General features: G+C 41.7%; 1 protein-coding gene across 1 annotated transcript in view; it reads right to left on the bottom strand.

Annotated features, from left to right (window-relative positions):
• LOC138528224 (extracellular calcium-sensing receptor-like) overlaps positions 1-17,839 on the bottom strand; it is a 172,433-nt gene that overhangs the window by 106,097 nt on the left and 48,497 nt on the right. The window contains exon 3 of the mRNA XM_069639681.1: positions 10,939-11,166. Within this exon, the coding sequence (XP_069495782.1) occupies positions 10,939-11,166 (228 nt within the window). The remainder of the gene's footprint in view (positions 1-10,938; positions 11,167-17,839) is intronic.

Consider the following 17,839-nt stretch of genomic DNA (forward strand, 5'->3'; position numbering starts at 1 on the left):
TAATATTAATCAAATTTGTTGGTAAATCGGTAAACTAATTGGAGGCTGCCACATTCAGGAAATGTACATTATAACAATGAAAAGATGACTGCTATGTGTGATGAATCCTGTGGGGTCCTTGCAACAAATCTACCTAAAGTCTTCTCCCAGGTTGCCAGGGAAAGGTAGATGCTTCTTGATCCTAACCCTGAGGGCGGTATTAGCTGGGAGGATCACCTGGGCGGAGAAGCGCCGCAGGGGAACAGGAGGACTTCATGGGATGAGACGTTGTATTTGTCTTCCTCAAGGAAGGGAATATCCTTAATGTCAGAATATTGAATAGCTTGCTGTCAGAGAGAGGTTTTATTTTATCAAACTGACTGTCAGAAAATAGATGGAGATAATCACAAGCAGTTATGTTCTGAGAGTCAGAAAAACCCTCTTAAAGTCACTGACATTCATAAACATGGAAGACGACACAGAGAAAGACAGGTTCGAATTCAGGGTCCGCATTTAGAAACATCTTCGATATTAAGCGCATTATAAAAAAACAATTATAATTATGGAAATTCAATTTTACATTGTGGATTTCAAGTCTCATAAATCCCAAAGTCCTGGGACAAAGAAGAGGTCTGCAGAGGCACAAGACTGCAGGTTGCAGTCAATTAGGAATAATGACGCACAGCTCTAAAGGACTAGGAGACATAAAAAGCCCCCTCAGGTGCAGACCAGAAGGTTGAGCATTAGTGGAAGTTGGAGAAGGTTTGCTACCTCCACGTGGCAGCAGGAGCAGAGGTCGGTTGTGAGAAGAAATGTCGGGATCCATGGTGGCATGTAAAACTTGGGTTCTCTTTTTTCCTGCTACATCCTTTCCCCCTTGACACCCATCCTTCCTTTCTTTCTTTTCCTCCTTCCCTTCTCTTCATCTTCCTGTGTCAGCTTTGACCCTTCTCTTACCTTTTCTGACATTTCTCTTTCTTCTCTCTATGCCTTAGTTAACATCCATCGTTCATGTCCTCACCTTTCCTTTTACTCTACCGAAATCCTCAAAAACGTCTTTGTTTTTTTCTTATTGACTATTGCTCTGATCTTCTACTTGGTCACCCTGTCTCTCACGTGACTCCTCACTGTTGTGTCTTTAACTCTTCCATTCATCTTCTATTCCCCCTTCTCTTCACTCCATGACTCTCCCTCTCTTTGGGTCTCGTCTGATCTTTCACTTTTTGTCCATTGTCTACTAGTGTTTCCAAGGTCTCACCCCTCTCTACTTTTCCTTACCTACATTGCCCTATTCTCCCGATCGCTCATTGCATTCTCAGAACTCCTTCTTGCTTTCTGTCCCCAAACCTTCTCTGCCTCTTCCCGGTTTCGATTGTTTTCCCTACTTGCACTTTCACTTGATCTCCTCTCGTCTTTTCTATCCGTTCCTCTTCTTCTTTACATATTTTCAATGTAATCTCAGATCTCACCTTAGATCCGCTCTTCCCAACAACTGAGCTTCATTCCCCACTGCTTCTGCATGTCATTTAAAATGTGTCACTTCGCCTGATTTTACTGTTTTCTATCCTTTTATTCAGCGCTTTTACGAAACCCCAGTATACTTTTCATTTTTTTATTTCAGTTGTTTTAATCAAGTAAACTTGATTTTTCAACAAATACAATTACAAATATTATTAAAATTCATTACAATAATGTACAACATTCTTGAAAAAGAAGAAAACAGAACAATATATGATACAGATAAAATATGACTGACAATTCAACTTATATCAAGTCAACATAAGTCTCTGTTTAAATGATGACATAACATCCTACCTCATTACAAAAAATTAAGTACAAGAGTAAGATGCATATAATCATAGTCTGCTCTGGACCAATGTCTTCTCTCTTAGTTTCACGCTAGATAAAAAGTTCAAAATAGCATATCTTACTGACTGTCTATTAGTATGAAACAACAGGTCCCACAATCTATTGCTGGTGGTTATGACATGATCCATTAATGGAGGTTTAAGATACTTAATTCTTTGCATGAGTAGCGCCGGGCAGTCTGAACACAGATGTTTCAGTGTTTCCGCAGAGACCTTACAGAAGCGACAAGCACGCTCATGCTCAGATATTAGTTTGCGTTTGTATAGGAGTTCGTTAGTTGGCCAGAGATTCAGTCGATAGCGCAGGAAATCATCACGCAGACGTGAACTAAGGAACATCATTAAATAACTTTCAATTGTACCATTGCGTTTCAGATTAAAGGGAGTGTTTATAAAAGGTCTGATATTGGGTACACGCCAGGCGCGTTTGTATCCAATCATACTGCCATAAGCGTATTTTTGCTCTATTTGGGTTGTCTAATAATAGTGTCAATGAGATCCCTGCTTCATTGATGATTTCCAGTGCTTGCAACCTCCAATTCAGAGGAAACACATCCATTGAGTGTAGGAGATATGTCACAATGATTTTGATAAGACCCAGTTTGTCATCGGCCATAAGAAATTTCCTATAAAGTGAACAAATTTTCCATTTGCAAAAGGCATAAAGTGACACTAGACCTAATTCATGTCTCACAATGCACTTGGGGTAAGAAGATGGTAGGGGCAAGACTTGTTTCCAATAGCGTCCCTCAATTGCAGTCCAGTAAATATAGGATCTTTTCAAGGAAGTCTCAGTTCCATAGGTTATTACTGGAACAAACTTTTGCTTGTAGTAAATAATTATTGGAACCAAAGAGAACTTACAATACTTAGCCCTAATGAAACAGGCCTGCGATACAGCTGTCGTGACCTTTTGTTTTACAAATTGATCATCAGCATTGATATTCAAATTATTTGTAACCAAGGTACCTAGGTATATATATGACGTTACAGTTTCCAAGGTTGTACATTGTAAGGGCCATTGATGATCAACGCATCGTTGTTTCCTAGTGCCAAATTGAATTACCTTGGTTTTCGCTATATTCACTGTTATACAATTTTCGATAGAATAGCGATTCAGAGCATTCAATAGGGCACGGAGGCCATTTGCAGTTTTCGAGAGTAACACCATATCATCTGCATATAGCAAGTGCTTGATTTGGATATCATACATTTTTGGAGAATCTGTAATTATTGAGTTAAATCTCAGGCTTGTGTCTGAGATGAAGAAATTAAATATAGCTGACGCCAAGAGGCAGCCCTGTTTAAGGCCACGAGCAGTCTCTATTGGTACCGATAATAGACCTTCGTTATTCACTCTAATCTGTATAGAAGTGCCCATATGCAGTTGGATAATCCACTTCAAGATGAACCAGGGACAGCCTTTGTCCATGAGTTTTTTATATATTAACTCAAGGGGAATTGCGTCAAACGCCATGCGAAAGTCAACAAATGCCATGTATAGTACTTGGCATCGTTGGCGAGCATGGTGGATGACGGATTTAGTGTGATGACATTAATGGCGGTACCTAAGCCAGGCAGAAATCCTGTTTGAAATGGATCCCGTAAATAAGTTGAATCAAGCAGAGATTGAATTGGTTCAAGACAAGGCGGACAAAAATGTTGCCCGGACAGTCAAGAAGGGCGATAGGACGATAGGCTGCAGGATCAGCCCTATCGCCCTTTTTAAAAATAGGGACAATGATTGAGCGTCTCCATGAGTTGGGAATTTCACCAACATTAAAAATGTGCTTGAAGATTTCGAGGAGAAGAGATGACCATTCATGGGGATGATCTTTAAGCATACTATTATGTAGGCCATCAGGGCCAATCGTTCTTGACCGACTGAGATTTTTAATACAATCTAGTATAGCCGCATGGTCTATACGGAAAACATGAGACGAATTTGTGATCCGTATTCCCCATAAAAGATCTGGAAAAGGGGAGCGATATAAAGATGTAAAGAGCTCACACCATTTTTCATTCGAGACTGCAGAGGTGAGTACAGCAGACTGCAGTCTATGGGTGGCGATATTGAGACAAGTCCAAATGCCACTGGTAGATTTGGTGAGCATCTGTCTCAACATGTCATCTCATTCTTTTTGATATTGTAGGCACTTTTGACCTTTCAACCACTGTCTATATCTGGCTTTCAGGAGCCTTTTCAAAATGAGTCTGTTAAGGGCTGGCTCATCTCTTAGGTTACGTATCGCTTGCCTTAGCAATGTCTTTCTTTGCTGAAGTTCTGCATCATAACTATGTAAGTGCTTGTGTCTGATGCTAGAATCAGGCATTTTTATTTGCGTGAAGATTTGCATCTTAGCGACATAGCACTGAGACTCATCCAGAAACAGGGCTCTATACGAATCAATCGAGTTGTGTTTAAAGTGATTCAATGTCGTTGAATTCCAGCAAAGGCGAGTGCCGCTATTATTCACCTTAAGAGAACGTAGGTGGATGTTTTTGTTTAATAGATGTAGCTCTGCTGGAAAATCAAGGTGCATAACAAGCTTGTTATGGTCACTCTGAGATGAAGATATTACATTCATAGACTGCACCTGAGATAAACATTTTTTATTTATATAGATATAATCTATGATTGCCTGCCGCGTGCCAGAAGACCAAGTTGTACGTGCAGGAACATCACCAGCCACAGTATTATTAACCATAACATACCCCCTTTCTTGCGTAATGTTGCACCACATTTGTTCTTCGGGCCTATAACTACAATTGGTAAAATGTGTGGGCTCAGGTCACCCAGAATGATGGAGCACATGATGTTAGCGTCAGCAATTATTTTATCCAGATAGAGAGTCAAATGCATAAAAAACATCTCAACCGTTAAATTCTGCCTGCTCCAATATATGTTGATAATAGCTAAACTCACCATACCCCGAGTTAATTTTACTGCCTGAAAATATGGGGATGAGGAGGGATATTGCACAACACTAAAGCCACTATCATGCTTGACGGCTAAAAGCAAGCCGCCGGAGGGGCGCCCCAAAGATTTTTTAACCGCAAAAGAGGAAATGATTGTATGTGAGGCACAGATTCGAGCAGTCATAAACCATGTTTCTTGCAAGACTACGATATCAAATTGATGTAAATCACTTGTATTGGAGTTTATAAAATTATTGTAGCCTCTGGTATTCCAACACAGAAAAGTAACAGCCTCTTTTCTAAAGGTTAGTTATGATTGACCCCCATACTCTTGAGATCCCGCGGCTAGGGAGGCCTGATAAGGGGTTAAACTTCGAGAGGTGTCATGCTGTTTTGACTGGTATGTCAAAATTTGAACCTTTTGAGTTTGATCATTGGTTGGATTAATGTCTTGAGACAGAATAAATCCCAGGTCAAATAATGACATTCGCGCCTGCCATAGCAGGTTGAACACTAGAAATGAGCGAACATGTATCTTAACTTCCGACAAGTCATCTTGATTAATGAACTCTATAAATTCAATATCAGTGGTGGACAGCTCTTTTAAAGGCACAACATCAGAACAAATGTTCAATATGCTTGTTCTATTAAGAATATATGTCAGAAAGGGTGCAGCACGACACTTCATGTTCAACGAGAAAAATTGCGGTTTACTAGTGGGACACAGATTTTGCGGGTTCATAAGTGACTTTTGCATACGTGTTTCACAAGGCATGGATTTATTCGCTACAAAGTTCAGCTGTTCGTTTGATCTTTTAGAGGTTTGATGAGACACATTTATTTTAGAAGGGACAGCTGAACAAGTTAACTCATGATCTTGACTAATGGTCTTAAGTTCAGAAAAACAAGACTTAATTGAAGATTTGATGTAATCTCTTCAATCTTGTTCTGAGGTGGAAGCTTGGGAGGTAGGTTCTATATGCAAGTCATGAGTTGATATAGAATTCAATGTGCATCTGTGGATGTTTTACTAAGTCAGATGAAGTAGGCTGCACATGTTCCACATGAGTATCAATAGATATACCTGTAGTTGTAAGCTGTGTAGGTTTTTCAATTTGGCTCATGGGTAACCGCATAGTTGGATTCATCGTGCCTTGCGGGGGTTCTATACACGATGGAAGAGTTACTTGTGACGTTGGAGGAGAACGTATAGTATATGCATTAATGGAAGCTCTTATTTCTTCTCTTAGTTGTGAGAGGATTGACTCCATTTGGGTATTAGAGTTTAATAGAGAGGCAAGTGACGTTGAAGACACAGTCCCTGTTGGGAGGTTTAAATTGGATTGCATAGCCATCCCATGACCGGACTCAGATGGAAACAAAGACAGAGTCGAAGTGATATGAATGACAATCTGCTTTGTTAAGGTTATAAGATCATCAAGTGGTTCATATGGTATTATTGCTGGAATTGATTTGGTTGAGACTTCAGCAGTGGCTGATACTAAAGGTGTTTCCAATCGAGAAGGAATTTTGATACATTTTCTGGGATTATCTCTTGATTTTGGGCAATATTTAGTTTTTTGCACCGTTTTTTTCATTCTTTTCCACTCTTTCCTTGAACGTGGGAGTTTAGAAGAAAGAGTAGGCACAGATGGTGCAAATACTTCAAAGATGTTAACATAGTCTTTCGGAGGCAATTTAGGATCTAGGGTCAATGTGGGTTCAATTACTGGCTGGGTAGTATCATCAGTAATGAAGTGCTGGGTGGAAGAATAGTAAACATCAGTCGAAGGTGATGATACAGTAGGCTGATTCGTTTCAACCAATATGGTTTTCGTGATTTGTGGGCACCTAGTCTCCTGCACTAAATTAGCAGGTTCTGTAGTCATTAAATTGATAGAATTTTTGGGAGTGACAAGAGTGGGAAGAATAGAATCCTTACTAAAGTATTGTTCCATGAGCATTGAATGGTGAGTTACCTTATTGTTCAATGCCTCATATAATTTCGCAATGGCCAATAATGCAGTGTTCATCACACTTAAAGGGTTATTCAGGGCTGGAGCCTCTGGAAATGAGAAGCGCTTATCCTGGGCTCTTCGTATAAAAAACTCTGATGTTTGATCGGCTTCTCGAAATCTTGTGCGACGCGGAGTGGGCGCTATAAAAGATGGCGATTCAATTACAATGTCAGTGAGGGATTTATCAAGCATTGCTGATGCTACAAAGTTATGATGAATAGATTGAGGAGAGGAAGAGTTTTTGACAGGTATGATGGTGGTTTTGTGTGAGAGATCTTCCTGTAATTGTATCAAGTCCCCCATATTGGAGTATATGTATAACACATCAGACGTAGGACACGAAGAATGGGTAGACATATTCATGGAATCCAAAGTATCATCACCAACTTCACCCGTTATGCGAAGTTGTTCGTGGGCTTGACGTAACTGCACTTGGGCAGCTACCGAACACTGAGCAGGTTCGATGAAAATGGCCAGAATTATCGTGCCCTGTATACTGCTATTGATATTTGTGTCAGTAGCTGAATTAGCCGGTTCAGTGCAAGAGTAAGTTACAAAGTTACTTAATTTTGTGTGAACCTCAGCTTGTAATTCGCCTGCACAACAGATGGTTTCTAAGGTTGTATCGGTGACTTCTTGGACACAATGATTAGTCGCCAAACTTTCAGAATGGGGGTGAGTTGACGTCACTCCAAGAGGGGGACAAGAAGCCTGTGGGCATATGGACATGTGAGGATCAATCACCTTAATAATAGAATCGGCTGTTGTAAGTGGTAACTCTAGTCCCTCAAAGGTGACCATGGTTACTGCAGGCAATGTCTCGCCTGGAGGGGCGTCATGCAATTGACGGCAACATACATCTGATGTGAGGGACTTAGAGCTTTGAAGCTTAGTACCAGTGGAGATGGCAAAAGATAAAGTGGACTGTCTTCATAAGGGCCCTGGTGCCGTACTAAGATGACTGGAAATATTTTCCGGCATGCCGGTTTTCAATGTGTATTTTCAAGCTACCATTGAGTTTATAAAGAACAAACGAATGACACTTTAAATAGTACTCACACAGTGTAGATTTGCTTATGCTTGTAAAAGTATAAGAAGAGCGTTGCCTCGCTAATGTGCTAAGCAGCGTCCGGAAGGGATCAAAGAGGGAACACCTTCGCAGTCTACCGTCCAGTGATTGCGTCACCTGCGCCTAACAGCCGCACAACAGCCAGCACCCTTTACCCCTGACGGGCTTAACGCCGCAAGGGCACTCTACAGCTGTTTAAATGAATCGGCTGATGTCACGTGACGGGTCACGTGATGTTGGTCGACACGGCCTCCTCCAGGAAGCTGCGTGTATACAGCAAGAGCTACACGGAGCTCGCAGTGCTGTGTCAGGTAAACGAAGCATTCTGTGATAAGGCGCAACTCCAGAGTCAACAAAAACACCCCACTCAGGCGCTCTACAGCTGTTTAAATGAATCGGCTGATGTCACATGACGGGTCACGTGATGTTGGTCCACACGGCCTCCTCCAGGAAGCTGCGTGTATACAGCAAGAGCTACACGGAGCTCGCAGTGCTGTGTCAGGTAAACAAAGCGTTCTGTGATAAGGCGCAACTTCAGAGTCAACAAAAACATCCCGCTCAGGCGCTCTACAGCTGTTTAAATGAATCGGCTGATGTCACATGACGGGTCACGTGATGTTGGTCCACACGGCCTCCTCCAGGAAGCTGCGTGTATACAGCAAGAGCAACACGGAGCTCGCAGGGCTGTGTCAGGTAAACAAAGCATTCTGTGATAAGGCGCAACTTCAGAGTCAACAAAAACAGCCCGCTCAGGCGCTCTACAGCTGTTTAAATGAATCGGCTGATGTCACGTGACGGGTCACGTGATGTTGGTCCACACGGCCTCCTCCAGGAAGCTGTGTGTATACAGCAAGAGCTACACGGAGCTCGCAGTGCTGCGTCAGGTAAACAAAGCATTCTGTGATAAGGCGCAACTTCAGAGTCAACAAAAACACATTATGCATTAAATAAAATACAAAATACAATTACAAATACCCTTATCCATATGGGCGAAATCCAGTGCTACAGGTCGAAGGTAGTACAAGTGGTTTAGACCTGTTCTCTCTGTGATGAGGTTGCATAGCTATCGCTAAGGCATTTAATGATTACAGGTAGAGGCACATGGAAGACGCAAGTTAGGCTCCTGGGGCATTTTGTGGAGACTGTGGATAGCCTGTCTTCTGAAATGTTTTGGAATAGGTTAATAACTGGCCAAGAAACTCCTTTTACTCTACAGGTTCTAAAAGTGTTACAGGTATTGGGCTTCATAAAAGCATACCCTTGTTTGCTATGTTGATAGAAATGTCTAAATGTCAAGCATAATTTCTCAAATTTTATGAAATGAAGGGGTGAATGTATTATGTAATTTTATTGTTGTGGATATTATAATGATTGTTGTGTTTTATAAAGAGAGTCTATATTTTTGTTTATGTATTGTGAAAAGTCGGGTATTCGGTTACAACTAAAAATAAAAACATGCTCTTACTTAATTTAGGTCTCCTGTACTTCTTACTTAATTTAGGTCTCCTGTACTTCTTACTTAATTTAGGTCTCCTGTACTTCTTACTTAATTTAGGTCTCCTGTACTTCTTACTTAATTTAGGTCTCCTGTACTTCTTACTTAATTTAGGTCTCCTGTACTTCTTACTTAATTTAGGTCTCCTGTACTTCTTACTTAATTTAGGTCTCCTGTACTTCTTACTTAATTTAGGTCTCCTGTACTTCTTACTTAATTTAGGTCTCCTGTACTTCTTACTTAATTTAGGTCTCCTGTACTTCTTACTTAATTTAGGTCTCCTGTACTTCTTACTTAATTTAGGTCTCCTGTACTTCTTACTTAATTTAGGTCTCCTGTACTTCTTACTTAATTTAGGTCTCCTGTACTTCTTACTTAATTTAGGTCTCCTGTACTTCTTACTTAATTTAGGTCTCCTGTACTTCTTACTTAATTTAGGTCTCCTGTACTTCTTACTTAATTTAGGTCTCCTGTACTTCTTACTTAATTTAGGTCTCCTGTACTTCTTACTTAATTTAGGTCTCCTGTACTTCTTACCTAATTTAGGTCTCCTGTACTTCTTACCTAATTTAGGTCTCCTGTACTTCTTACTTAATTTAGGTCTCCTGTACTTCTTACTTAATTTAGGTCTCCTGTACTTCTTACTTAATTTAGGTCTCCTGTACTTCTTACTTAATTTAGGTCTCCTGTACTTTATCTTCCTTCTTAATAATTTCAAGGAAATTGGAAGCGCTCCCAACCCCAAATAACAAAGGCACACGTTGGATAAAAAGACATTAAATGAACACATCTGGGCAGGTTTCACATTGCTATATATCATTCACTAAACTAAAGTGGTCATAAAAAGTGAATCTTCATAACCAAATGTTCTGCTTTTTCAGGCAGCCTAACACAAACCACAGTGGAAACAGGGCATCACAGTGACATTGACTAAATTCAGAATCTCGGTCATGTGATATCAAAGCCCAGATAATCCTGTGAAATATCTGCAAAGTGAATCCCTATGAAAACTCTGTTGGAGATCATTGATGTAACCTTTTAACGTGGCCCTTGTTCTTGCCTAAATTAGTTTACATAATTTGCTGAATGTAGGACTAAGGTTTCGGCAAAAGGATATCCCTGCAAAATTGTGTGATAAGTGCCAAACCACAGAGGAAGGATTAATCCTTACATTCTACATGTGCATTCCTACAACTGCATCTCATTACTACACAGTAGGGATACGAGAGACCGGACACTACAACAATGTCTATTGCAGTGATGAGAAAGTTATTCGCTATGACGAATATAGCAAGTTGCAATGTGAACAAGAATCAGTAATGACTACTAAGAAAGTGGGTAATCATTTCAGTTTCTCATCCAGATTAATGAAAGTTCGAGAAGAATGGTCCTTGATATAAAGGGAGCTGAGGACTAATAACGTTTGATGCAAATAGAAAAGGGGAAAGTTCAGCAAATCATGAGTATAAGCTACCTTGATATTTAGGGCTGCTCCCCCTCTTCGTGTCGCATCTGTTTGAGACTAAGTATCTCCAACTAATTAACTGAATGAATTTGACTTATGTTTTACTACGATCAAATATGGCTCACCTCCATGTTGTTTGCACCCCACAAGATGGCACTCATGTTGATGATGACATCATTTCCTTGAGGAGCCCTGGGGTCAAATTGTCCTACTTTCACCAGTCGAATGTCACCGGCGTTGTATATCTGTGCATTAAGGATGTCGTAGGCTCCAGGCGCATCCCCATTCTTGTCAAAAAATATAATTTCACCATTGTGGTCCTGGAAACTATTCTCTTTCACGTAGTGCAGGACCTATGGATTTGAAGTAAACAGACAACATTAGAGCACATTTCATATGAGAAAACACCACGGAATGTAATGTTTATGGTCTAGTGTCCGAGTTGGTTGCTTTGACAGTTTGAAACCTAATTTTAAACCATACATAAACACACTCATTACCTTGTGATTCTTTTCCATTAACACTCACAAGAGAGTTCTTCCTTTCTTAATGTTCCACCTAAAAAAAGTCACCCTGATTAAGGTCCCAATTCCTTCTGCGTCCAGTTATGGAAACAGTGGATTCCCGGGCCTTCACTATTCCACAGACTCCACAGACTTAATAACACTGCTGTCCATCTCCTTCCAAACATCAAGAATGATGGCTACATCTCGTCAGCTTTATCCTTCTTACAGTGTGTCTTTAGAAAATGTGGTATCATCATAAAAGGGGGTGTTTGGGACTGCTGAGTCAAATTGTAGCATCAGAACATCTACATTTGGAGATATATTTATTTATTATTATCCTCAACTTGATAATTGTTTGGATGAGCTGACAGGTGTTTCACAAAGCAGGCATTTTATCGAGGATCCTTATATTTGATCTTCTTACATATCTTTCCCTCAATTAAAAATAAACACTCTAGATATACACCAGCTTCAATGATGTAGCACCAATTCTGTACTCCTGGGCAGCTGCTGAATCAAAGGTTATTGCTTTCTATTTCTATTTATTTATTTATTGCATTTAGTTATATCAAAAACATTTACAATTTCATCATTTAAATTCACATTTAAAACTAATAACATTTCTTTCTCAACCCAGAGATTTGTTTTATTTCTCTTATTTTATTGGTCACTAGTTGGGCACTTTTTACAATTAGCAAAACTGTTTCAAAGCGCCCACAGCGCAAACAGGGTGGGGACATGGGAAGATAGACAATGAATTATAGCAAGGATAAATTATTGAATTAATAGTACAAACACATAATGAGAGTAAAGGGAAGGGGAGACAAACCTACTATGCCTTGTGAGTGTTCAGAACGTGCTGGTGCAGAGGGGACTGTGGTTGAGGGATAGGTGCTGTTGTGCTCATGGCGATGTGCTATGGGTAAGTGCTAAGAGGAGAAGAATGTAAGTGCAACCACATGTGGGTAAGTGCAGCAGAAAGACAGCGGTTGGGACGAGAGATGTGGAGGTTCAAGGCCCCAAGGACACATAAGGGCCCTGCACATCAGTCACGCTGTTGTAAGATTAGCAGGGGTGAGAGGAGGAGAAGGAAGAGGTAAAGAGAAAGGTCTTTAGGCTTTTCCAGAACTTAAGGAGGTCATGCCCAAGATGCAGACTTAAATAAAAAAATGTCCATTCCTGATCCGAACCATCCTTTGTACCCTTTGCTTTAAAATATATGGATTTGGGAAGAATTAAAACACTTAGAGGAAGGCCTAGTGATCCGTAAGCTCCAATTCCTCAAACAGAAACTTTATGAAAAGGGAGACAAGGCTGACGCCCTACTGGCGGCCAGACTACGGGACAGTGGGCTGAAAGATGGGTCAAAGTGATTGAAGTGGAGAACGGCTCGCAAATATCAGTCCCAAGAGACATCTCTGAGGCATTTGCGAAATTCTATGAATGCCTCTACATGTTGGAAATAGAACAAGCCCAGGAGCAAATTGACCAATACCTAGAGGGAATAAACATGCTGAAACTCCCCCGGGACACAACAGAAGGGATAGACTCACCAATCACAGCAGAGGAAATTGAAACCACAATTAAGCGACTCCCACTGGGGAAAGCACCTGGGAACGATGGATACATAGCAGCATTTTATAAGTCCTTCATAACCTCCCTCCTCCCTTTCATGGTAGAGCTATTCAATGACATCCTGCGCACAGGGATTGCCCCCAAATCCTTTTCCCAGGCGCTGATCTCTGTAATTCCAAAAGAAGGAAAGGACCCCAAATATTGCACCTCCTACCATCCTATCTTGCTTCTTAATATAGATGTGAAAATATACACGAGAGTCCTAGCAGCCAGGCTGGAGAACCACATGCCCTCCATAATTCCGACAGACCAAGTAGGATTCATATTAGGGTGCCAGGGGGCTGACACAATGAGGAAAACACTACACCTCATCCATGAGACACATAAAATGGTGGAGAACCCAGCGCTCTTGTTCATAGATGCTGAGAAAACATTTGACAGGGTAGAATGGAGCTTCTTGGAAGCAGTCCTGACCAAGATCTGAATAGGTCCAACTCTACGTTAAGGGGATTAAGGCAGTATACACAGCCCCAAAGGCTTTGGTAATGGTAAACTCTGAGTACTCCAGGTGGTTTGACTTAAGCAGAAGTACGAGGCAGGGCTGGCCACTATCCGCTATCCTATTCGCCCTAACCGTAGAGCACCTTGCGCAGGTTCTCAGGGCAGATCCCAGAGTAGAAGGCTCCCAGACAGCTGGTAGAGAATATAAAATATCCCTTTATGCAGACGATATATTGCTCCATGTTCAAAACCCGCTCACGACAATACCAAGGGCCATACTACTAATCGAAGAATACAGTGCCCTCTCAGGCTTCAAAATCAACAAATCAAAATCAGTGGTATTCCCACTGAAGGAACTTATCCCACCGGATATTTCCAACCTGTCGTCACTCGGTTGGTAGTGGAGACTCATGTCCTCCGATACTTAGGTATAAATCTTACTAAAAAATTAGAACAGCTGTATGAGGCACATTTCCCCAACTCCTGACAGATTTCCATAATCACCTAGCGAAATGGCAAAAACGTACGATCTCCTGGATGGGGAGACTAAATGCAATTAAGATGGTCTGCCTTCCGAGGTTCTTATACCCTTTCCAAATGCTCCCCATAATAATCCCGGACACATTGCATATTCATTAAAGAGGTAAAAAGAGCAACCCTTGGATTCGTTTGGCAGGGGAAAAAACCAAGAATATCCTACGACACCCTCACCCTAACCAAAGAAAAAGGAGGGGTTGGCCTTCCAGATCTGCAACTGTAATACAATGCAGTGCAACTGACAATTCTAATCCCCCACCTACGGGACAAAAAGGACCTTCAATGGGTGCACTTAGATAACGATAACTTGACCCCAGTGACACTAGCAGAATGGTTGTGGGTCCCATGACGCAAACTTACACGCAGGCTATGAACACACTAGTTACTGGGCAAAGTGTGGGACATCTGGAGGGAGAGCGTAGGCATGAAAGGAGTCACCACGTGGCCCTCTCCTTTGAGCCATATATGGTCCACAGGTATAAGGGAAGAAATCCATGAACACCCAAGATTCCAACCATGGTATGATGCAGGCCTTGAAAGGGTCGGACAGCTATGGAGAAACAGGGTGTACATCACGATCACCGAACTCGAAGAAGCACTAGGGATCCACCCGCTACCAGTCTTTCTTTTCCTCCAACTAAAGGGCACCCTCATGAGGAAAGAATGGGCTGAACAAATTCAAAGAGAGCTCACCCCCTTTGAAAAGCTGTTAGACACAAGATACGAGACAAAGGGCATGATATCATCCATGTATAAAGCTCTACTAGAAGCAAACAGGCTCTCAACGGATGCTCTCACACACAAATGGGAAAGTGACCTGGGCTTAGAACTAGATCCATATGATTGGAATATCATCTGCGGTAGAGCAGCCCAGGTATCAATAGCAGCACAATACAAGCTCCACGCCATCAAGCTCCTCCACAGATGGCAATACGACCCCCACAGATTATCTAAAATTTATCAGACAGTAGTCCACTACGCTGGCGCCAATGCGGAGAACGATCAGACTATTGGCACATGTGGCGGTCATGCCCTAAGGCCCAAACGTATTGGAACGAGGTCCTCAGCTGGATCAGTAGGGTGGATGGAATACCCAGGGAGGCCACCCCCCTCTTGGACCTATTTGCCCTCGAACAGAGTGATGCAGAGATGATAAAACTAAGAGGAATAGTGTCCATGCTCCTACTAGCTGCAAGGGCATGTTTGGCCACCAAATGGAGAGCGACCATGCTCCCTGACCAGAGGAAATGGACAACACTAGCGACCAACATATACACAATGGAAAGAATAACTGCTGCTCTCCACGGAAAAGGAGCCCAGAACAAAATGACATGGTGTGACATTGTAAGAGAATACTTGACTGTACCATCCCAGGTAACTGAGCCACAGAATCACGAGTAGACCCTCCTAAACACCGCTATAAATCCCTTCAATTAGAGATGTCCCACAGGGCGGCCCTTGCCCAGGAAACTACAGATCTCATTGCCCTCAAATTGTAAGGACTACCGAAAAAATACAGACACACTGCTATTACGGCTGCCCAAAAATATTGATGTAAGGCAAGATGCACTACTCCCTACTTATGTTCTGCTCTCGGATGGGGTGGGGGGGGCGGTAGGGAGGAGGGGAAGACGAATCAGTGGAAGATTATGTTCAATGGTTGAAGTTTGCATGAACGAGTAAACAAAATGAGAATGCACAACGTATACAATATTGCGATTATCCTGTGTGCAAAAGTACTCCAATTTCTATGTTTTGTTGAAAATCTAATAAAACCTAAATTTGACAGAACAAAAAAAAATATATGGATTAGGTGGCCACCCACACTCATCTTAAGACTCTGAAGCAACCCACCACCATGAATCAAACACATCACAGTCACAATATCCACCCAGTAACCTCCAAAGACCAGCTGTTCCAACTAGTCTGACTTTCAGAAGATATCTCCCCCATTCTGCAGATGGCACCAAATAGCTCCCCTGGGAGCTGAATGCAGTGCCCCATACAGCCTAATAATAAATAGATAGTGTGCAAAGAGACATGGAGAAAATAATTGTGAATTTTATGTTTGGTGATGCTTGAATGACACAGAGTACTGTGACATTCCAAGGTGGTTTGTTGTGACTAAAAGTATATGGTCTGGTTAAATAAAGACTAAAAGCCAATCCCTTGCTAAGGAACATGTTACTTGGAGGGTTTCTGTCCCTGCAAGCAAGGGGTGGACTCTGATTGCTGAAAATAAACACTCTGATATTTTCATACCAGTCAGGTGATGGCTAGAAAAGGTGCGGTCTAGGGACCATCCTGAGCAAAATTTGGAATGTCCAGACATAAGAGATTAAAGACATCACTCCATGACTCAGAGCAAGGGTTAGTGAGTTTGTTTGAAGTTGCAATTAAATGGCTTTAATTTTAGTTAAAGTAGGAACCATGGGCACCTGAGAGTGGGGATCAATTCCTGCAAGAAAATCTGATGGGAGATGGGAAAGATTTCTTTCAAACATGTGCCCATTAGGCGCAGTGTTTCATGTCAAAAAGCTACTTGCATTTAAACAAACACATCTCTTGAAGTCCAGCTCAGTCTTGGTCACCGCCTACACCATTATGCAATTGGAATAAGTGCTCTCTGTTCTCTTTCTATCCCCAAATGTTCACGCTCTGTACAGTGTGAAGTGCTCACATCTTTAATCCAAGAGTTCCAAAGTTAGTTCTCTGATGTATCTGATAGAAGTGGTAACCTGTGCTTCTATCAGTCTGTAGTGTAGCGAGGACCCAGAGGCTTTCATTCAATAATGTTTCCTTTCATACCTTCTACTGGCGGAGTCCAGATGGGCTTGATCTATCGTTGGTTTATGCTGCAAAATTGACTGATTGAAGATATCACTGAATAGAACAGGTATGGACTGCAGGAAATGGAAGATACTTACATGTCCTGGAATGTCATTGACAAGTGCCAAGTCATGCTCAGGACACAGCAATACGTAGTGTGATGTGACAGCCAAGATCACTGCTCACACCTTGTTTGGTCGCACAAGACATTCCAAAACTTGTCAGGTCCAACAGAGAAGACTTAGGCATCTGAACAACACATCATATGGATCTAGATGGGGGATATTTTCAAGAGTTCAATGATTACTTACAATGCCTAAATGCTATGAGCCATTCCTTAGTATTAATTACAGTTCCTAAGACTAAAGTCTATTGATAGGTGGTCAGACATTCTTAGAATATGCTATGTTAGGAGACTCATTTGTGTTGTACCAACCTATAAAGGTGTTTTCAAGTCTGCCAAACATTACTTTGCTAGTATGCAAGTTTTTGTTTGCAGGTTGTGGCGAGGATGTGCAGGAGAGAGCAGCAGCCGCAATCCTGACATCAAACTTTCCATTATGCCATGTCCCAAGATCTACAACTGCAGACATGACAGGAACACACTATTTGAGGACTTGGATGTGAGTGTTTTTGTCACTTGAAGCATGCACAATGCTGCTAGCTAGGAATGGGCCCCTTGCATTAGTCAATCTTCTTTCATGGATGGAGGCAACGACAATCAGGCTCATTACGAGTTTGCCGGTAAGTAAGTGGTAAAGTTGGTGGTAACTCTGTTACACCCAACTCTACCACTATGACAAATTATGGGTTTGGACATGGAGCAGAGGATTTGCCTCCAGGAGAATCCTGGAGGTAAATACTCCAACTCACTGCCGAAAAATTGGCAGAATCGTCGGAATTACTGCAGCGTAATTCTGCCAAAAAAGCCCCATTGAGTCCAATGGACTCAAATTAAATGGGGAATTTCACCACCACCACCAGTTGTAATCCAGTGGAAATTCTACCGGACCAAGCGGCGGTAACAGTAATTTGTTTGGGCAGTATTCTGGTGGATTTACTGCCAGTATACCGCCCA

The sequence above is a fragment of the Ambystoma mexicanum genome, chromosome 7q (assembly GCF_040938575.1).
Source record: "Ambystoma mexicanum isolate Mex_15411 chromosome 7q, UKY_AmexF1_1, whole genome shotgun sequence".
Taxonomy (NCBI): domain Eukaryota; kingdom Metazoa; phylum Chordata; class Amphibia; order Caudata; family Ambystomatidae; genus Ambystoma; species Ambystoma mexicanum.